The 21,973-nt window shown below is 44.8% G+C and overlaps 1 protein-coding gene across 2 annotated transcripts in view; it reads right to left on the reverse strand.

Annotated features, from left to right (window-relative positions):
* PPP1R13B (protein phosphatase 1 regulatory subunit 13B) overlaps window positions 1-21,973 on the reverse strand; it is a 112,797-nt gene that overhangs the window by 8,442 nt on the left and 82,382 nt on the right. The window contains exons 5-12 of one of the 2 annotated variants that reach the window (XM_006160065.3): window positions 14,429-14,530; window positions 10,864-11,038; window positions 9,965-10,161; window positions 6,550-6,690; window positions 5,223-5,403; window positions 3,647-3,751; window positions 1,335-1,504; window positions 191-692 (exon numbers count right to left, since the gene is read on the reverse strand). In XM_006160065.3, the coding sequence (XP_006160127.1) occupies window positions 191-692; window positions 1,335-1,504; window positions 3,647-3,751; window positions 5,223-5,403; window positions 6,550-6,690; window positions 9,965-10,161; window positions 10,864-11,038; window positions 14,429-14,530 (1,573 nt within the window). The remainder of the gene's footprint in view (window positions 1-190; window positions 693-1,334; window positions 1,505-3,646; window positions 3,752-5,222; window positions 5,404-6,549; window positions 6,691-9,964; window positions 10,162-10,863; window positions 11,039-14,428; window positions 14,531-21,973) is intronic. The other variant, XM_014592221.2, reaches the window with a different exon arrangement.

Raw genomic sequence — 21,973 nt, forward strand, 5'->3', positions numbered from 1 at the left:
AATTGCTCCAAACCTTTCACCTTTGATTTGTGTCTCATATGGACACCCAGAGGCTAAACTTTATGTATGAATTTAGTTTAATGCTAAATAGCATGTGGCCCAGAGGCACAGATATGGATCGGCACTTTCTTAATTAAAAATAAAACTTCTTAGCCCCAAGGGAAGACGAGTATAAAGCTACCATACGTACCTGCTTTAACTGACTTATTTAAGGTGCTGTGCACTGCTGGCTGGTAATTCTTAGGTGGCGTGGCTTGCTGGAGATACATGGAATATATGGAACTTGAATTCACTGTCTGGGGTCCTTTCCTTGGAGACTGTGGCCTTGATCCTTTGTCAGCCAGAAAGGGCCTAATGGCCACTGTCAGTGGAAGTTCAGGCTTGCTGTCTCCAGTTGGAAATGCAGGGGGCCCTGTGGGTGGGTATGTGGGACTTGGTGGCACAGAAATCCTCTGCTGAATCTGTTGCGAGGAGCCCGGCTGCAGGGTGCTGCCCGCCGGGGGAAGTGAGGCAGGCTTTTGCCGGCTTGGCAGGACTGCACTGGGTCTGGGCAAGCTGCTCTCCTTCCTCCTCTCCAGGGAGCTTGTTGACCCTGGACCCAGAGGCGCAGGACTCGGGTATGTCCCGTAGCTTGGAGGCAATGGCTTGCCTGCACCAGGAACTGGAGGTGGCACCTGACCAATCTCAATGCCCTAAATTGAGGTATTAAGAAAAACAAAGTTACCCTTGAGGAGTTAAGCATATTTCCAGTCACATCCACTAGAGAGGGCACAGTGGCATCTGAAACCCTTCCAATCGGCTTGTGAGCAGACTAAATGGAGCACACCTCTCGCTTGTCTGCAAGGGGGTTGACAGGTGCACATGCATGCGGGCGCTATTCAGCTCTTACGGCCAGTAAGTAGTTCAGGACTTTGGGTGTAGTCTGGATACTAATGGGGTGAATTTGTCTCAAGATACCTCGTATCCTTTAGTTTAAGACTAAGGCAGGAGGGGCCACAAGGGTGGCATGGTGGTGAAGGCAGTGGACTCCCAGATAGCCAAACATGGTTTAAGTCCTGAACCTGGTGACTTGAAAAATCATGCTGGGTGTGTGTGTGTGTGTGTACAAAATCCCAGGAGGAAAAGGGGTAGTGGTGTGGCCATCTCCAGTGGGAGCTGATTTCTCACATTCCTTCTCACTGTCTCTCTGTCTCTCTCCAGTGAGTGCACATGCCCTGTAACAACATAAAACAAACAAACAAACAAACAAACAAACAAACAAAAAAAGACCAACGCAGGAAAGAGACAGCATTGCATTACAAACTCGACTCTGTTTAGTGACACAAATGGCCTACCAGCTTCTCTGAGTTTCCTAGTGCTGACAAGGGCAGAGGCTGGCTGGAGATGGTGCCCTGCTTCGGAGTCCCCTCCATGCTGGGCTCTTTCCAATCCGTGCTGGACAGTGGCACTGGTTTCACTGAAGAACTAGAATTCTGTTTTAATGCTGGCCAGTTCCCATCAGCGGCTTGAAGAGAACATAGAATTCAAGTAAAAACTTTCTTGAAAATGATTTAACCAATCCAATTACATCCTGCCAGAAACAAAAATAGCACTGGGATACCCCAATTTGATGGCGTCCCACTATCTAAGCAGTTGGCTATTGCCCACACACCAGTGAGAAATCCGAAAATGTCCACAGCCTTGTGCACGGATCCAGGGTTGGCCCCTGCTGGCAACTCAGCACGGAGGCCTAGCTGCTTTCAGGCCTTACCAAACTCTCAATAGTCAACCCTGTCTCAGCTGATGCAGGCCCAGGGCTGTGTCTCATTTAAATACTTGTCAGATCCACTTCACCAACACCACTAAATACCATAAGCACTGGCACTTACTTTTCAAATGCTAATTATAAATGTAATTACATACAGCCATTTTGACTTTCAGTTTGGCCTATGCTTTCTTACTTTTTCAGTTAGAATTCAGGACCAGCAGGTGGAGTGTTAGTTAAGGTGCGGGATCCCATGTGGCCGACTCCACTGCTAGAAAAACACACCAGGCACATGTGCGTGTGTTTCCAGAATCCTGAGAGGAGAATGGAGAAGGAACGGTGGCGTGACCATCCCCCATAGGGAGTGATTTCTCACTTTCCCTCTCTGTCTCTCTCTGGTGAGTGCACATGCCCTATGGCAAAATCTGGGGGGGGGGGAATCAGTTATGAATTTCTATCTGCTAAGACAATCGATGATAGAGAAGGCAGTAAAAGTCCCCACTGATTTGTGTAGCAGAAGGAGCAGGCAACCATTCTGTTGCAGTGATTAGAAAGTCAGTCATCAATCCCAAGTATTCAGGAAAGCCACTGAAAAGATGTTTTAACAAAGCATTTTCCAAACTGCAAAAGGGTGCAGAAGTGTCCCTGGTAACACAGGGCCATTCACAGTGATGTAAGTCTGGTCAGGTGTACAGCTGAGGACTCAGGCTCCGCTCTCCTCTCTAATGGGCACAGGTGAATGGGCTGACACGGAGGTGCTCCCAGCCCCATCAGCCATGTGAGACAGGCAGAAAGCAGAGGGTATTGTGTGGGTCCTCCTGACAAGAACGGCACAAGTCCTGCTCTCACACAGTCACAGCAGAAGCACAGGGTAACTAAGAAGTCCTCATGACAACAGCGTATGGGCCAGGACCTCCGACTCCTAAAAGGGGAAGGGTATGCTTCTCGAATACACTCTGTACTCGATGCCTGGGGAGACATGTGCAGGGAGGCTGCATGGCACCTGGAGTGTTGGCTGGGTCCGGGCAGAGACGCACAAGGCCTGCTCCTGAGCCCAGATGACCCTGGCTGCCTCCACTGCTGCACTGCTGAACTGCTGCACCTCACTCCAGGCCCCAGGCAGCAGGGCTCCAAGACAGTTCTAACCAGGCCACGCAGGCCCTGGCAGGCATTCCGAGATTCAGGATTCTGGCGTGGGCGCCTCCTCCACACCAGAATGTGTGTGCTTTCATCCTGTCTTGGTTTTATCTTGGATTTGGAGGCTATGTGGGCCAGAAACCATCAGGTTCACCAAGGGTGCACTGATGAAAACTTTGGGCTGATGGGAGAAGCAGAGCCCAAGACCCAGGAGGGGGCAATGCCCAAGGAGTTGTCATGACCTCCCTTGGGGTCACAGGGAGTACAGGGGTGCAGCTGCTCCTGAAGCCCCAACCCCAGCCCCAAGAGGTTTTATAGAAATAGACACAGCAGGACTAAGAAGAAGTTTTCTCCTTTCTTTAGGATGTGGCAAGAGACACAGAGGGAAGATAACTTATTTTTATTATAAATGAGCAGTTATCTTTGAGTATGATAGAGGATTCTTGCACTGAAGATAAAACTAAAAACTTTATAATGAACTCAGAAAATCACCTTAATTTTGAAAAGCAAACAAGAAAATCCTCCAAACAAAACCCTTGCTGTGCCAGCTTCTGTCACTTGGTGTCAAGCCCTTTCTGAGATGGACCCGATGTGCATGGCCCAGCCCTACTGTATGCCTTTCTCGAAGAAAGAAATATGTCATGTCCATATGGCACAGGTCTAGGTGTGGCGAGCAGACCTTTGTCAGTTTGGAAAACCAATCACCACAGATTCAGTGCTCATTAGAGGATCACGAGCTTCCCATGAGGCCTATCGGCGACATACGCTTTACAATCGGGCTCTCAGAGTGCCGCGAGGAGCCGCAGTCAGGCCCGACGTCGAGGTCTGACACTGTCCACGAGCTGGTCGCTCTGGGTTTACTGCGGCCATCTGTGTGACACAGAACAGGACAGCCGACAGAGAGGGTTAGAGGCACCACCAGGAAGGTCTCAGACCCAGTTCTACATCTGGGCTGAGCTGCTGCCCCCAGCGGGGAGTTAACAGGCTCTCTGAATCCGGTCACTTTAAACCACAGTGGGAAGACCAGGGTGAGGGCTGCAGAACCCTATGGGGCAGCATGGCACACCCACAGAGATGGGCAGATGCGGACCGTCTTGGCTTGCGGAGGCTTCAGAATGCAGTCAGCGGAGCAGCAGCTGGCTGTGCTAAGGACCTGCCCTTGGAAACAGAAGGTACCTGCTCTGCCGTAGGGAGTGTCAAACTGCAAACAACTGCTTGTCAAAGGAAGCTGTAGTGAGGGGCTCACACAGGCCACAGGCCTGCATGGCTGCTGGGACTGAGCACGAGGAGGCTGGAGTGTGCACTCTGTGCCCGAAAGAGCCACAGATGCCTTCCTCCTGCTCTGCGCCGGGAGCTCCCAGTAAGGGTAGGAGACATGCAGCCGTTCACCCCAGGTGCCAGGCAAGCAGAAGACCGGTGTGCAGTGATCACAATCCAGAACACAGGTCTCAAAACACAGGCCTCCTGGCTGGAGTGATACTGCTGCCTCCAGAGCTAAACGAGGGCCCTGACGTCAGGACAGGTTCCTGCGGCTGTGTGCTCTGAGGAATGTGCCAGCTCCCACCATAGACAGTCTTACTGCAAAGGAGCCCTGGCTTTTCAGACCAAGTTTACACAGTAATTCACAGAAAGCCTGCCCTGCCCTTGTCTGGTCGCCGCACAATACACTATGCACGGGCACGGACCATGACAGCAGGTGATGCAAGGACCAGAGTAATGGTCTGTGGACCTGAGCAGTGAGGACCAGCCACTGTACCCTGGGTTTAGGGAGCAGCCCCTCTGCCCAGGTCGTAGCTGTGCCGGCCGCAGTGACAGAGGAGACCTGTGTGTGAGAGGACACCTGGAGCTCAGAGCCAACTCATCACCTGTGCTTTAAACAGCACACAGAGGGGGCCAGGAGGTGGTGTGGTGGCTAAGGTGCTGGGCTCCCACAAGGATGCACATGTGCATGCGTGCCCGAGATCCAAGGAGCAGAATGGAGGAGGAAGGACTGTAGTGTGGCCATCCCTCCCGGTGGGGGGGGGGGTGTATTCCTCATTTTTCCTTTCTCTGTCTCTCTCTGGTGAGTGCAAGCACCCTATGGCATAAAACAAAACAAAACAAACCCAAAAAACAACAAACACATACACACACAGAGGGGAGCCTTAGTTCAATAAGAAACTTGTTCTTGTTTTAGGGTCACTGTCACTTTGGCAGTACACTGCTTCCCAAACACCACCCAGGAAGACAAAGTGAGTTGAGGGAGACTGAGCCTGTGACCTGATGAGGAACAGGGACTTGGCAGCACGGGTCCCTTCTCTGTTCGCAGATCTCCCTGAGAAAGTGGGCCAAGGCTACTCACCTGATTTAGATCTTCCATGGGCAGCATTTGAGGCAATCGTGAGAGACTGGGGCTTTATGGGGTCCCCTGGGACAGGATAACTTCCAGTGCTGGGAACTTGGATGTAAGGTCCCACTGCGGCGACCCTGCCGGACGTGCTCAGGGGGGACTGTGGCGATGATGCGCCATTCACACGGTTCAGCTGTGAGATGGAGAGAAACCAGAGTTGAGAAAGCCCAAGCCTGGGTGAGTGGCTGCCACTAAGTCCCTTGTATCTAAGAAGCCTGTTACCCTGAAAGATGTGATAGATCAGCATCTGGACAAGGGGGTTTCTGGGAGGGACTCATCCATGGCCCACCTGAGCAAGATTCTCTGGCAATACCCACCCATCTGTGAGCCACAAAAACGAGGTGCTGGTGTGCAATGGGAGAAAATTCTATGCCTTTGAGTCTATATAAAGCAACAGGCCAGAATTGCAGCCTCTGGACAACAAGGAGGAAGGACTTCCATATCTTCCTTTAAATAGCTCTATACTGTTTTAATTTTTTTCAATAGCTATTGCTTTTGGTTTTTTTTTTTTTTGGAGAGATTTTCACTGTAGGGCGCGTGCGCTCACCAGACAGACAGAGAGAGACATAGAGACAGAAAGCGAGAAATCACCCCCCAGGGGGGATGGTCACGCCGCAATCCCTTCTCCTCCATTCTCCTCTCGGGATCTTGGGCACGCACGCACACACGCCCGGCGTGAGTTTTAAGCCACGGGGTCCGGGACACGAACCGCGGTCGACTACATGGGAGTCCAGCGACATAGCCATTACGCTAACTGCTGGTTCCCAACAGCTATTGCTTTTGAAATTAAAAATAACAAAAATTTTTCAGAAGTGCAACTCTTCCTGCAGTATTTTGCTCAAAGGTTTCCAGAGCCCTTCCACATGGGCCACCTCTAAGACTCTCATGCTCCTGGGACAAGTAAGACCAATCAGTTTAGGGCAAGGCCACAGGACTACATAGGAAATGGAATCTGCCCCAAATGGCACAGCACAGGATGGAGGGCATTGCTGGGTACTGTGGTCTCAGAGCCAATGACGCCCCCCATGGGGAAGAGACAGAGAGGACGGGGGTGGCCGAGGCAGAGTGAGGACCCTGAGCCCAAGGCTGTAGGCTGGGATGATTTCAACTCTATACGTGAAGAAACACATGAGTTTTTGTGAAAATGAACTCTCTTCCACCGTCACTTTGATGGTCTATGACCAATTTCTATTTTATCAATTGTGGAGAATGAAGGGAGGTGGGCATTTCTGGATGAATCATTTTTAGTAGTTTATCAAGAAATTTTATTTTCACATGCCTGAATTTTTTTTCCATAAAGACGTTCCCGCAGCTCACTGATCCGCTTGTCCATCATGGCCACCTCCATATTGCGCTTATTTAAGAGTTCTTTCTGCTGCTGAAGTTTTGAATTTTGTTCCTGGTTCAGCTGGTTACGAATCTGTAGCACAGACAATACAACTTGCATGATTTGCATTAATTAAAAAGTCAAATTCCCATTACCCAGGAGATTAAGGAAAAAAAAAGCGTTAAGTTCTGATGTGTATTTACATACACACACTGCCATTTATAGGTACAACACAGATGAAGCCAGAACACAGCCCTCACAGAACAGAGAAAGAACAAAGCAGCAGCCAGCCTCTGGTGTAGTGGTTGAGGCAGCTGGACCCCTCAGAGTCAACTGAGTGGTTGGAGTCTTGGACTCGGCGCTTTGATAAACACGCCAGGTGTGTGTATGTGCATGTGCTCAGAAAGTTCAAGAGGAATATAAAGGAGAAAGGAGGATAACAGAGAAGAATGGGTAGCGTGGCCATCTGCCTGGAGGGTGTATCCTCACTCTCTGTTTCTGTTTCTAGGAAGTGCATAAACTCTCTAAGAAATTAAAACAAACTAAGAAATAGACCAAGCAAATAATTGTAACCACGTGTCTCATTCAAAGTGCGCAAAGACTACTACTGCAATGTCTACGTAAGGCCATGAACCAGTCCTTGGGAAAACTGCCCTGGAGCAGGCCTTGCAAGACCTAGGAACTGTGTCCGCCATGTCCTCCACAGCTGCTTCATGCTTACATCCACCAGCGAGGCTTTACTGCAGAGGCAGTGAAACTTCACAAAGGATGGTTTAAGTTGCAAATAAAATATTTGTATTATTATAGTGGGGGGGCTTAAGATTTTTTAAAAAATGAAATAGGAAAGAAAAGAAATATCGAGGGACCAGAAATTAGCGTAATGGCTATGTCGCTGGACTCCCACGTAATCGACTGCGTTTCGTGTCCTGGACCCAGTGGCTTAAAACTCACGCTGGGTGTGTGTGCGTGCGTGCCCAAGATCCCGAGAGGAGAATGGAGGAGAAGGGATTGCGGCGTAGCCATCCCCGCTGGGGGGTGATTTCTCCTTTTTTGTCTCTCTCTCTCTCTCTCTCTCTGTCTGTCTGGCGAACGGACGTGCCCTATATCTAGGAAGTGCATAAACTCTCTAAGAAATTAAAACAAACTAAGAAATAGACCAAGCAAATAATTGTAACCACGTGTCTCATTCAAAGTGCGCAAAGACTACTACTGCAATGTCTACGTAAGGCCATGAACCAGTCCTTGGGAAAACTGCCCTGGAGCAGGCCTTGCAAGACCTAGGAACTGTGTCCGCCATGTCCTCCACAGCTGCTTCATGCTTACATCCACCAGCGAGGCTTTACTGCAGAGGCAGTGAAACTTCACAAAGGATGGTTTAAGTTGCAAATAAAATATTTGTATTATTATAGTGGGGGGGCTTAAGATTTTTTAAAAAATGAAATAGGAAAGAAAAGAAATATCGAGGGACCAGAAATTAGCGTAATGGCTATGTCGCTGGACTCCCACGTAATCGACTGCGTTTCGTGTCCTGGACCCAGTGGCTTAAAACTCACGCTGGGTGTGTGTGCGTGCGTGCCCAAGATCCCGAGAGGAGAATGGAGGAGAAGGGATTGCGGCGTAGCCATCCCCGCTGGGGGGTGATTTCTCCTTTTTTGTCTCTCTCTCTCTCTCTCTCTCTGTCTGTCTGGCGAACGGACGTGCCCTATAGTAAAAACCTCTCCAAAAAAAAAAAAAAATCGAAGTGCACTTTACATGGAAAAGCAAGCATTGTCTTAAGAAATTCTTTCAGATGCCCCCAGTACTAGCACGTACATACTTGCATGTGTATACCAGAGGTAAATGTACTTCCCAGAACTGGATTATTGTTTTTTGTTGTTGTTGTTGATGTTGTAGGGCATGTACCCTTGCCAGAGTAATAGAAAGAGACAAAGTAAGAAATCACCCCTTGGGGGGATGACCACACCACAATCCCTTCTCCTCCATTCTCCTGTCAGGATTTTGGGCGCACACACACACATATCTGGTATGTTTTTAAGCTGCCGGGTCTAGGACTCAAACCACTTAGTCAGCCATATGGGACGCAGTGCATCATCCTCCACAGTACCTGCTGGCCCCTGGGATACAGTTTTTAAGAGATACTTATAAAGTACACTGCAAAAAGATAGACATAAATGACACCACTATATTACATTCATCACACCTCACCAAAAACCCTTGAACTTTTAACAAGTCCTTAAAATACGAGTCATACATTTTTATAGTATCTTATGATTTCTAAGCATTTAAGTTAAAGAACTTAACAACCACAGTGACTTTACTCTCTATGGTTACATATCATCACATCATAAAATGATGAAATACTTTTTCTAGCAAGTGCTAATAAAACTGCAAAACTCATTTCTAGCTTGAAAAATCGCATACTGAGTGGTGACCTGAGGAACTGATACCTTAGGGCTGTTATGGGCTGGACCCTTGCATCCCCATGCCTATGTAGAAGCTCAAACCCAGGAAGGTGCAGCCTGGAGGCAGGGCCTGCAGAAGGGATCAGGGTTAGAGGTCAGGTGGGGAGGGCCCCACGATGGGCTAGTATCCATGTCAGAAGAGAGTTCTCTCTCCATGATCTGAGGCCACAGCAAGAGGGCCATCTGCAAGCCAAGAAGCAGGCCCAGGGCTGGAACCGACTCTGCCAGTAACCTGACCATGATGTCCAGCCTCCAGAACTGTGAGAAGTGAATTCTGTTGCGGCCGCCTGTAACTACGGTATTTTATTATAGCAGCCTGTGCTAAGGCAGGATTTAACAATAGGCATCTAGTCATCAAAACAGCTTACACAGAAGCCTTAAATATCATCTAAAATGTACTTCTTTACTGGTTTATTATTTTGCCAATTAAATTCTTTTGTTCTGAAAGCATGTTAATGAAGAAGCCACTCATAAAGGACCACACAGTGAACGTTTCGATTAATACAAAATCATCAAAGTCCAGAACAGGACATTCACAGAGACAAAAAGTAGATGTGTGGTCACCAGACTCTGAGAGGGCTAGGGTATTGTGGGGTGTTGGCTAAGAGGTGTGGGAATTATTATGGAGGCGAAGAAGATGTTCTCAAATTGACTGTGGAGGTGCATGCGTGACTCTGTGACAATACTAAGAGCCACGAATACTTTAAATGGGTGAGCTGTATGCTATGTGAATTAAATCTTAGGAAGTCATTAACAGTTTTTTGTATGGAATATATTTTGTGCCTACTATTAAATCAGAATCCGTTCATTTGTCTCCAGTATCTGAATTTCCAGCCTGTATTAGGAAAAAGACAAAAAGATTTGGATGTTTTAATGAGACTATTCCTCGGACTCACACAAGTTACCTGTAGTTCCTGGTACAGTCTTTTTAACTCCAACGCTGCTGGTCCTGTTAACTTGCCATTATAAGCCTGGAACCCATTCAGTTTTCCTTTCTTTAAGTCTTCCAGTTGCTGGCTAAGCTGATCAACTCTTAGAATTGCAGTCTGTACCTCCTGCTTTTTTTCCTGGAACATGGCACTGAACCTTTCTATTTCAGCAGCTATAATTGCCCCAAAAAAAAAGAGAAAAAAATAATCATTTATCGATATTCTAGTTTCTTCATCTCTATACACGGAACTCAATGCCAGTATCGTCTAGTGTCAGACCTTGTCAAAACCAGTTACATGCATAATCCAGAACACATTCAACAAGCCTTTGGAGTCACACACATGGCGTGACTGCTCACAGAGCAAGCAGCTATGTTTGTGTCAATTACTGAATATTCTTTAGGGCAATCAGTCTAAGAGCTGGCTTGGTGAAGCCCCCCAGAAACCTCAAGGCACCAACAGACTTTGTGAAGGCAGAACTGTGTATGTCTGTCCTTCTCACTGTAACGCAAAGTAGGCATTAATGGAGCTGATGAATAAAATCAGGGCTGAACAGGAAAAAAGGTCAGTATCTGTATGTTTTTTTCTTAACATATGGATATCATTTAATTGTCTGATGAAAACAGACTGTTGCACTGAGTGAGTCTTGGAGCATCCCACCCCAATCCAGAGGGCTGCTGTTACCAATGTACCACGAGGATCTTTCTACTACACCTCGAGAAGAGGTTTTTAAGATCACCTAACCTTCCTTCCAGGTACAAAGCTTTAGCACACTTGTCAATGGAACTTGTGAATGAAACTGTCAGGCAATGGAACTGTTTTGCTTGACCCAAGCCTGGCCAGTGTGGGTGCTGAGCTGGGACGCGGGCACATACATAGATTGCCGTTCATAATTTTGCTATAGTCGACTTGTCCTCTCATGGCACGAATTTTCTTCAGCTTGTTTTCCTGGGCTTCAACTCGTTCTTTCAATTTCTGAAGCTTTTCATTTTCAGAAAGAGACTGCTGCTGACGACGCTCCTGTTGCTTTAGAAAATGTAAACGCTGTTCCTGACAAAAGAAGGAAAAAATCTAACTCTGGGAAGCAAGTTGTTACTAAAAATAAAAACAATTGAATGCATTCCACAATATCATTTATCTTAACGAATATCAAAGAGACACTGGAGAACTTTTGCACACATCAAACCACACAAAACTGAAATCACTGGGAATATGTAAGAATGAAAGGGTAAGAGTTTAGGGATTTTCAAGAGAGGATTTTATTGTGTGCACTGATGTGCACCATTTGGTTGATGAAAGTGCTTCTGCAGAAAAGCTTTCAGCAGGGGAATTGCAGGGACATCATCTTATCTCACTCTATCACATCTGTGAAGTCCCAGCCAACCATGACTTCCGGCTGTCAGTAACAGGTTTCCTGCTGCTTCCAAGAATCTTTTATTAAACTTCCTGAAGGAAATGAGCCCTGATCAGCAGAGAATTTTACGCTGAAAGCGGTAAGGTGATCAGTAGGGAGATAAACATATTTGTTAAGTGACACTGAACAATCAAAGAAATACCTGCTTTCTTCAACATTCATTTCTTCAAAAATAATGAAATGTTTTATAATTAAACAATAATGAAAAATTCTTAAAATAAAAATACATACAGTACCCCTCAATAGTCCTCTTCCCTATTTATGTGAAAACATACCTAAAGCCTCACAGTCAACATGAAATGCTCTCAGTCCCCCATGTGCACAGAATGCACCTACATAAGGGAGGTAGGGTCTGCTTATGCATGCATTACACACCACACTCTGCGGTAAGGAAACATGCTTATGTGTTTAAAACTGAATTTAGCTAGGGATTTACACTGCTGAAAATGTCTCCTAAGTTTTTTTGTTTTGTGTTGTTTTGTTTTTTAATAGCAATACTCTTGTATCAATATTTGGAAAGAAAATACACAAAAATGCAGAATTAGGACCAGCAGGTGGTGTGGTAGCTAAGGGACTGGACTACCACATGGCTAACTATGATTCAAGTCCAGGACCTGGTGGCTTGCTTTCTCACTTTCTCTCTCTCTCTGCTGAGTGCACATGCCCTATAGCAAATTTTAAAAATAATAATAAATAAAATTAAATAAATAATTATTTGAAAAATACAAAATTAGAAAATGTTTTAATTGGGACCAACAGATGATGTAATGGTTACATCACTGGACTCCCAAGTAGTTGACCGTGGTTTGAGTCCCAGACCTGGTGGCCTAAAACTAACGCCAAACGTGTGCATGTGTACCCAAAGTCCCAAGAGGAGAATGGAAGAGAAGGGATTGTGGTGTGGCCATCCCTCTGGGGTGATTTCTCAATCTGTCTGTCTTTCTGTCTCTGTCTCTCCAGTGACATGTGTGCACTATAGCAAAAAAAAAAAAAAAAAAAGAAGAAAGGAAAAAAGAAAGAAAGAAAATTTTTAATTAAATAACACTGAATAAATAAATAAATAAAACAGGTTTCATCTCTCTGGGACCAGCAGATGGCATAATGATTACATCTCTGGACTTCAACATAGTCAATCACTATTCAAATCCCAGACATGGCAGATTAAAACTCATGTTGGGCACATGAGTGCCCAAAATCCTGGGAGGAGAATGGAGGAGAAGGCATTGTGGCATAGCCATCCCCCTGGGGAGTGATTTCTTGCTTTCTGTCTCTCTCTTTCTCTCTGGGGAGAGCACATACTCTCTAGCAAAAATAAATAAAAAAATAAATAAATAAATAAATAAATAAATAAATAAATAAATAATGTGAAGACATACTTCCCAATTTACTTAACTGTTTTTTTTTCTTAACTGTTTTTTTATTCTTGTAAATCCAATAACCCTTATGAGACTTTTTAAAAAATAATTACTTTATTTAACTTTTATTTATTTATTTCCTTTTTAATTTCACTAGAGAGGGATAGAGTGAGAGTGACAGAGAGAGACAGACAGGAAGTGAGAAAGCAAGCCACCAAGTCTGGGTCTTGAACTGTGGACAGCCATCTGGGAGTCCAGTGAGCACCCTTAACCACCACACCACGTGCTGACCACATGAGACAACTTTTTAAAGGTATTTGACATAGGGTGTGTGCGTTACCCTGACATAGACAGACAGAGACACAGAGAGATGGAAAGTGAGAAATCACTCCCCTGACATACCAGTGGAAATAGCCATGCCACAGTCCCTTCTCCTCCATTTTCCTCTTGGGATTTTTGGCATGCACATGGAATGATTTTCAAGCCAGTATCCAGGACTTGAACTGAGTAGTTAGCCATATGGGATCCAGTGCCTTAACTAGCATGCTATCTGCTGACCCTGGGACAGTTCCTTCCTTCCTTTCTTTCTTTTTTGAGAGACTTTTGCTACAGGGTGCATGTGCTCACTAGAGAGAGAGAGCCAGAAAGTGAGAAATCACCCCCCCCCCAGGGAGGATGGCCATGCCACAATCCCTTCTCTTCTAGTCACCTCTTGGAATTTAGAGCATGCACACACACACACACACACACCCAGCGCGAGTTTTAAGCCAGCAGGTCTGGGACTCAAACTACAGTCCACTGACTACGTGGGAGTCCAGCAATGTAACCATTACACCATCTATTGGTCCTAGGACAGCTTTTTAAAACAAGTCCAATTTAAATGATTAGTTACATTAAAAATGGGTAGTACGGTAAACCACATAATTTTTCAATAAATGAAGAACAGTTGGATTGGACATTTGGTTATCAAGAAAATCTATAGAAGAAAGCAAAGAAAGCAATATGAACCTAGTTGGTAATGTTTAAAAGTTCTCTTTAAAGCAGTTTCAGAACATTTTTAAGACCATTTAAACATGAATCATTTCCAGTAGGCAAAGGGATAAGTCTGATTTTTTTTAAGTCTATTAAGTATAACTAAACCATTATTTAGAAAAATTCCATATCCTACTCAACAGAGTTTCAACAGCAAATGAGGAGCTTGGCATACGCGAGCATTAACTATGCCCTGCACTGTAATAAATGAAACAAGTTCCGCTTTGAGTGAATGGTATACCAAGAAGCCCCATTAACCAGCTGTCATTGGCTTTGGGGCTTGAAACCAGCAGTTTCATCACGGATGGCTGGTTTCTCCTAAAACACAGATACTAACTACACAGCTGAGAATACACCCAATGGGAAGAGGAGATGACAACAGAAAGTATCCTTTCTTCCCATATTTTATCTACAATTTGGATAAGGCTGGCCATTGCCTGTTCTGGGTGCCCATGGAACGTGTCATGAGTCAAGACTCTTGCTCTGATACCTTCCAACTTCAAGATAGGTGATAATCAAGAGAGAAAGACATTGTAGCTCTATGAGTGCTACCCATGACCATGACAGCCCAATCAAAAATGATGGCTGAAGCACAGAACCTTCTGAACGAAGTCTCCTGCCTCTGTTTTTACAACTTACCTTGGCAACCAACATTTGCTGCTGATTTTCAATTTGCTGTTGTTGCCTAGCTGCCATATCTTGGAGCTCTGTGAGAGTAAGTTCAACACGTTGATTCCCAACCTACCAAGAACAGAAAACATTCATTCGTATTGGAACCTATGTTTATTGTGTGTGTGTTTTTTTTTTTAAGAGGTTTTTGCTATAGGGTGTGTGTGCTCTCCAGAGAGACAGAGAGAGAGAGAGACAGAGAGACAGAAAGTGAGAAATCACCCCCCAGGGGGGATGGCCACACCTCAATCCCTTCACCTCCATTCTCTTCTTGGGATCTTGGGCATGGACGTACACATGCCCAGGGTGATTTTAAGCCCCCAGATCTGGGACTTGTCGACTAATGGGAATCCACTGTTGTAGCCATTTCGCCACCTGCTAGTCCTTGGAACCTATGTTTATCTATCTGCTTGATCATCTTTCACAAAAGTCAGAACTCACACAAGTCAGGATTTTAGGTTGGTCTCCCTTAAGAGAACACAAATTAGTTTATTTCCTAAGAACTTTTCCTAATTTGACCCCTAATAAAAGATTAGTGGGCCAGCTGGTGATGTGGTGGTTAAGGTGCTAGATTGCACATGGCCAACTGGGCAGTTCAAGTCCTAGACCCAGCAGCTTGTAAAACATGCTGGTGTGGGGACCAGCAGTTAGTAATGGCTATGTCACTGGACTCCCATGTGGTCGACCGTGGTTTGCGTCCTGGACCCGGTGGCTTAAAACTCACGCTGGGCACGTGTGCGTGTGTGCCCAAGATCCCGAGAGGAGAATGGAGGAGAAGAAATTGCGGTGTGGCCATCCCCCGTCGGGGGTGATTTCTCGCTGTCTCTCTCTGTCTGTCTGGCGAGTCCACGTGCCCTATAACAAAAAAAAACAAACAAACAAAAAAACACATGCTGGTGTGTGTGCATGCATGCCCAAAATACTGAGAGAATGGATGAGAAAGATTGCAGCATGGCCATCCTCCCTAGAGGGATGCTTTCTCACTTTCCCTCCCTTGTTCTGTTGATCTCCAGCAGGCTCATGGGTCATATAGCAAATCTAAAAAAAAGTAAGTATATTATACATAAAAATATACATTCTTTATTTACTTATATGTATATTTTTTTTGTGTGTGTGTGTGTGTATATATCACATATACATTGATATATAAATAAAGAGTAGTGATTTCCACCTACTGGGATTTTCCAATCACCACATCCAAAGGTTTTTCTTGAAATGTACAATTTTTACTTACTAAACACTTTTTTTGACTAGAGGATAACTATATCTATTCGATGAATCTTTCGAATTACATTAATCTGTTTCTCTTAAATAGAAAAACAGATCCTGGGATGGATACCATACTTCAGCTGTGAAATACTGGTTTCCTTGACCAAAAATGCAGATTTTTCTGCTGAGACTTCCCCCTCCAGACTCATTTCTAGAGGGTAGGGATAGCTCTGGGTCTCTTTCTCTCCATTTCTGTCTCTCCCTCTGTCTCACTGTGTCTCTCTGTGACTTTTAATTTTTTTAAATTAAAACAATTTTTTTATAAGGTACAGTATTCTCTGGGCTCTCTAGCCTCTCCTTTATTGTGTTATTGGTGCCTTCCCTCGCTTTATTAAGGCACAACTCAAGCCAAGCCTATCCTGAGATGGATACCATACTTCAGCTATGAAATACTGGTTATGCACGGCATGTGCACTCATTGTGTGGTTTTCATTTTTGCTTTTTTAAAATGATAAATCTTATGGTTTTTGTCCTCTTTTTTTTCCTCCTTCTTTTTCAGTTTTTTTCTTCTTCTTTGCTCTAAATTCTTCTTTTTTCTTTATCTTTATTCATTTTCTCATCAAATTCTACACATAAGTGTCTAGACAGGTTCAAGTGAACAGTTTCCAATCATCTGAATATGATTAGGGTCAGAATATTCCTCTTCTCACCTTGAATCTGATGCACAAAGAGTAAAAATGGAACAGTAGAAAGATTGCAGATCACCTTCTGCTCGCCTCTGAATGCTCAGATCGAACTTCAAGAATTAGGAAGAAACGCACTATCCATCAGATGACTAGAAATCACCGCAGAATCACAGGAAATATGGGAAAGCAAGACAATACCTCTCCTCCAAAGGAAAAGAATAATACACACTTCTTCATCCTCAGACAGTACAACGAAACTCATGGAAATGTCTGATAAGGACTTTAGAATGTTCAGAATGACAAAGCTAACAGAGATGGAAGAGAAGAGAGACAATGAACTGCAGAAGAGGTGGGAGAAAGGAGCTGATGAGTTACAGGAGGTGAGGAAATTCTTGCAAAATCTAAAAGAGGAAATATGCACTCTAAAAAAGAATCAAAAAAAGCAGACTAGATCATACAGAAAATCTATCTCAAATATAGAAGATAGAATTCTCTGGCCTAGAAAAATCCACCATGTAGACAGAGAAAATGGTCCAAGAAAATGAGAATAATATACGAGAAATACTAGCTACCACCAAACATCCAAATATCTAGATAATTGGTATCCCAGAAGGCAAAGAGACTCATAAGTACATTGACAATTTATTCCATGAAATTCTGGAAGAAAACTTTCCAAACCTAGAGAGGCACTCAGAGATCCAGACCCAAGAAATACAAAGGACCCCTAAAAGAATCGACCCAAGAAGATCTTCTCCAAGGCACATCATAGACAGATTAACCAAAACCACAGACAAAGAAAGACAAGATACTGATTGGCAAGAGAGAAATGGATACTAAGGATATCCCATCAGGCTAACCGTGGACCTCTCATCGGAAACAATGTGAGCGAGGAGAGAATGGTAAAATGGTAAAAAGTGTTGGGACCAGCAGTTAGCGTAATGGCTATGTCGCCGGATTCCCATGTAGCCGACCGCAGTTTGCATCCCGGACCCGGTGGCTTAAAACTCACGCCGGGCGCGTGTGTGTGTGTGTGTGCCCAAGATCCTGAGAGGAGAATGGAGAAGGGATTGTGGCATGGCCATCCCCCCTGGGGGGTGATTTCTTGCTTTCTGTCTCTCTGTCTCTCTCTGTCTTTCTGGCAAGCACATGCACCCTGTAGCAAATACCTCTCCAAAAAAAAAGTATTTTATTAGTCAATATGTACATTTATATTCTTTGTATGTGTTGCATGTGTTTTTCTAACTACAAAATTAAGATATGTTATGCTGTCATAGTAACTCAGGTATTACGTCTTGCGTAAACATAGTAATATATATTGCAACAAAATGTTACTGACATGAATATCATATACACAAAATGGATGATGAGTTCAATGAGTCCTTTCGATGTGAATGTGTTTGTGTAATGCAGCTATGTTTTAAATAGATTATAAGGGACCAGCAGGTGGCATGGTGGTTAAGGATGCTGGACTCTCATATGGCCAACTGTAGTTTGAGTCCCGGACCTGGCAGCTTGCTTTCCCACTTTCCCTCTCTGTCTCTCTTTCTCTGTCCCTCTCTGGTCAAATTAAAATAAATAAATAAAGTTAAATAAGACAATTATTTAAAAATAAATACATAGATAGATAGATGGATAGATAGAGTATTAAAGAAACAAGGGACCAGCAGTTGGCGTAATGGCTATGTCGCTGGACTCCCACGTAGTCGACTGCAGTTCGTGTCCCGGACCCAGTGGCTTAAAACTCACGCCAGGCGCGTGTGCGTGCATGCCCAAGATCCCGAGAGGAGAATGGAGGAGAAGGGATTGCGGTGTGGCCATCCCCCCCAGGGGGTGATTTCTCCCCTTCTGTCTCTCTCTCTGTCTGTCTGGCGAGTGCATGCGCCCTATAGCAAAAATCTCTCAAAAACAAACAAACAAACAAAAAACCCTTTGATATGAGTTTGATCGTTTTCTTTTTTTAAAAAAAAAGAATTATTTATTTAATTCTATTTATTCATCTGCATATTTTAATTTGACCAGAGAGAGGGAAAGTGAGAAAGCAAGCCACCACATCCAGGACTCGAACTGTGGTTGGCCATGTGGGAGTATCCAGTGCCTTAAGTACCATGCCACCTACTGGTCCCAAGTCTGATCCTTTTTTTTCAAGTAATTATTTTATTGAACTTTATTTATTTATTTTAATTTGACCAGAGAGGGACAGAATGGGCGGGGAGGCAGGGGAGTGAGAAAGCAAGATGCTAGGTCTTGGACTTGAACTGCAGTCAGCCATGTGGGAGTCCAGCGCCCCTAACTACCACACCACCTGCTGGTCCCAAGTCTGATCCTTTTTTTTCAAGTAATTATTTTATTGAACTTTATTTATTTATTTTAATTTGACCAAAGAGAGACAGAGAGACAGAGACATAGAGAGGAAGTTAGAAAGCAAGCAGTCAGGTCTGGAACTTGAACCTCAGTAGGCCATGTGGAAGTCCAGCACCCTTAACCACCACACCACCTACCAGCCTCTGAGTTTGATCCCCTTTTTTCCTTTTTTTAATGAATTATTTTATTTAACTTTATTTATTTATTTTAATTTGAACAGAGAGGGACATTGTGAAAGCAAGAAAGCAAGCTGCCAGGTCCGGGACCGGAACCATGGTTGGCCATGTGGGAATCCAGTGCCCCCAACCACCATGCCACCTAGTGGCCCCGAGTTTGATCCTTTTTAAAAAAACCTTTTGTTATAGGGCATGTGTGCTTATCAGAGAGTTTCAGAAAGTTAAAAAGCACTGTGGAGAGCACTGCATACGGAAGCCATCTTGAGCTATCCACCATCTTGAGCTATCCACCACCTTGGAAACCATTAGGCTTCACTTCTCCTCACTGAGCAAACCATCTCTCAGAAATCATGTGACCAACTGTTCTCCCCAGAAGTGGTTGGGTTTCTAGGCAACGGCAGAGGTCCACCCACATCAGTGATTGGTTCATGCTGTTCTATCTCATTTGCATTTCGGGCAACCAATTGGTTCCCACCAGCTGTATATAACTCGCTATTTCTCCTCAATAAACGGAAGTAGACAGAAGACGATTTGATCAGCAGCTCATATTGTATGTGCATGTGTTTGTCCCATCTCTCACTCCCTCCCCCAGGGAACCTGTTCGACTGTCCTGCCAGTCAGGGCAAACCACCCCCAAGGAGATGGCCACACAATCCCTTCTCTTCCATTCTCCTCCTGGGATTTTGGGCATGCACACACATGTGCCTGGTGTGTTTTACAAGTCACTGGGTATGGGACTTGAACTACCCAGTCTGCCACATGGGCCCTAGCCGCCTTCCCCTGGGTGGCCCCATGACTGATCTTTTCATATCAGGCCTACTGCTGCACCACATTGTGTCTGGTCAAAAGAAATCAAATCCTGGGACCAGCAGTTAGCATAATGGCTATGTCGCTGGACTCCCACGTAGTCGGCCGCAGTTCAAGTCCCGGACCCGGTGGCTTAAACTCACACTGGGCATGTGTGTGCGTGCCCAAGATCCCGAGAGGAGAATGGAGGAGAAGGGATTACAGCGTGGCCATACCCCCTGGGGAGTGATTTCTCGCTTTCTGTCTCTCTGGCCTTCTCTGTCTGGCGAGTGCACGCGCTCTATAGCAAAAAAAAAAAAAAAAAAAAAAACCCCCCCAAAAAAAAAAAAGAAAGAAAAGAAAAAAAAAAAAGAAAAGAAAAGAAATCAAATCCTGTTCCCTTGGGCACTCCACAGCCCCTAGTTATGGTAGAGTTATCTGAGGAGTTCAACGCCAGGCCACACAGAGCATTACCATTTCCACAGCTTAGTGAGGTCAGTGGAAAGCGTTCTCTGCAATAGCCAGGCAGCCACTTACAAATGTGGGCCCAGAAGAAAGAACACGACTCACCAGCCTTAAGCCTTCTATCAGGGACCACTCTCTGCAGTCCTAGGGATTAGGATCTGCCCTAATGCTGAAGGTCACTACTTGAACTCTGAATTCCAAGGAAAGCATAAATGTTGCCAAGATGGTTCACTGTCCAGCCAAACTCTGACTTCATGCACTGTCCCGATAAACTTGGGACAGCCTGTATCGGGTTAACTAATCCCTCCCTCTACCCTGACCCTTCAGGAGCAGAGTTCTGGCTATCTATGGCATCAAAACGTAAATTTCAATTATCTAGGACCAACAGGTTATGTCACTAGACTTCTATGTAGTCGACCGCAGTTTGAGTCCCAGACCCGGTAGCTTAAAACTCATGCCAGGTGCATGTGTGCCCAAGATCTCGAGAGAATAATGGAGAAGAAGGGACTGCAGCATGGCCATCCCCCCGAGGGGTGATTTCTCACTTTCTGTCTCTCTGGTGAATGCACTCACCCTATAGCAAAATTTTAATTATCCCCTTTTAAAATAAAATGTTAGTCTCATGGCAAAGAAAAACTTTCATATGAGTGGCATTTTTTGTCCCCCCCCCTTTTTTTGAGAGATTTTTGCTACAGGGTGCTTGTGCTTGCCAGAGAGACAGAGAGAGACAAAGAAATAGAAAGGAAGAAATCAGCCTCCTAGGGGGGGCATGGCCATACTCCAATCCCTTCTCCTCTACTCTCCTCTCAGGATTTGGGGCACACATGCACATGTGCCTGGTGTGAATTTAAGCTGCTGGGTCTAGGACTCAAACTGTGGTTGATTACTAAGGAGTCCAGTGACACAACTATTATGCCATCTGCTGGCTTCCAGTTTTTTTTTTTTTTTTTTTTTTGAGAGAGACATTTTGCTATAGGTTGAATGCGCTTGTCAGAGAGACAGAGAGAGACAAAGAAATAGAAAGGAAGAAATCAGCCTCCTAGGGGGGGCATGGCCATACTCCAATCCCTTCTCCTCCATTCTCCTCTTGGAATTTTTGGTATTCATACACACATGCCTGGTGTGAGTTTCAAGACACTGGGTCTGGGACTCAAACTGCAGTCGATTATGTGGAATCCAGCATCTTACCCACTATGCTACCTGTTGGCTCCCATAAATGGTATTTTGATAAGTAATGGGGAAAAGGTAAGTACAGATATGTCTATAATTAAACTATCGACCCCAAATGTACTTACTGTGATCAGTTTTCAATAAATAAGCTAACCCACAATTTGCCAAAAATTAGGTATGAAAACAGGCTTATTTCCCATGATAACCTCTCATCTTGTATTTAATTGCGCTTATGAGTCACGACTTGGAAAGTGACTGAAGTGTGTTTGAGAAACAAACTATCAGAGTTGGATTCAGGCTATTAGGAAACTATAACTTGCTTGTTAAGTATAGTTAAAAGCTTTTGATCACAGGCAGGTCATTTAGTAACACGACTTGAATGAAATACACTTTGTCTCCTCAGGTAATATTTTCAATGTAGTTTTCTTTTCCGTAGAGAGAGATTTTTGCTATAGGGCACGTGTGCTGGTCAGAGAGATAGAAAGAGAGAAATCACTCCCCAGGGGGGATGGCCCCACTGCAATTCCTTTTCCAGTCTCCTGTCAGGATCTTGGGCACACGTGCACATGTGCCTGGAGCTGAGTTTTAAGCCACTGGGTCCGGTACTTGAACCACGGTTTATTACAGGGATGTAATCGTTCCGCCATCTGCTGGTCCCAATA

The sequence above is a fragment of the Tupaia chinensis genome, unplaced genomic scaffold, assembly GCF_000334495.1.
Source record: "Tupaia chinensis unplaced genomic scaffold, TupChi_1.0 Scaffold000671_2, whole genome shotgun sequence".
NCBI classification, from domain to species: Eukaryota; Metazoa; Chordata; class Mammalia; order Scandentia; family Tupaiidae; genus Tupaia; species Tupaia belangeri.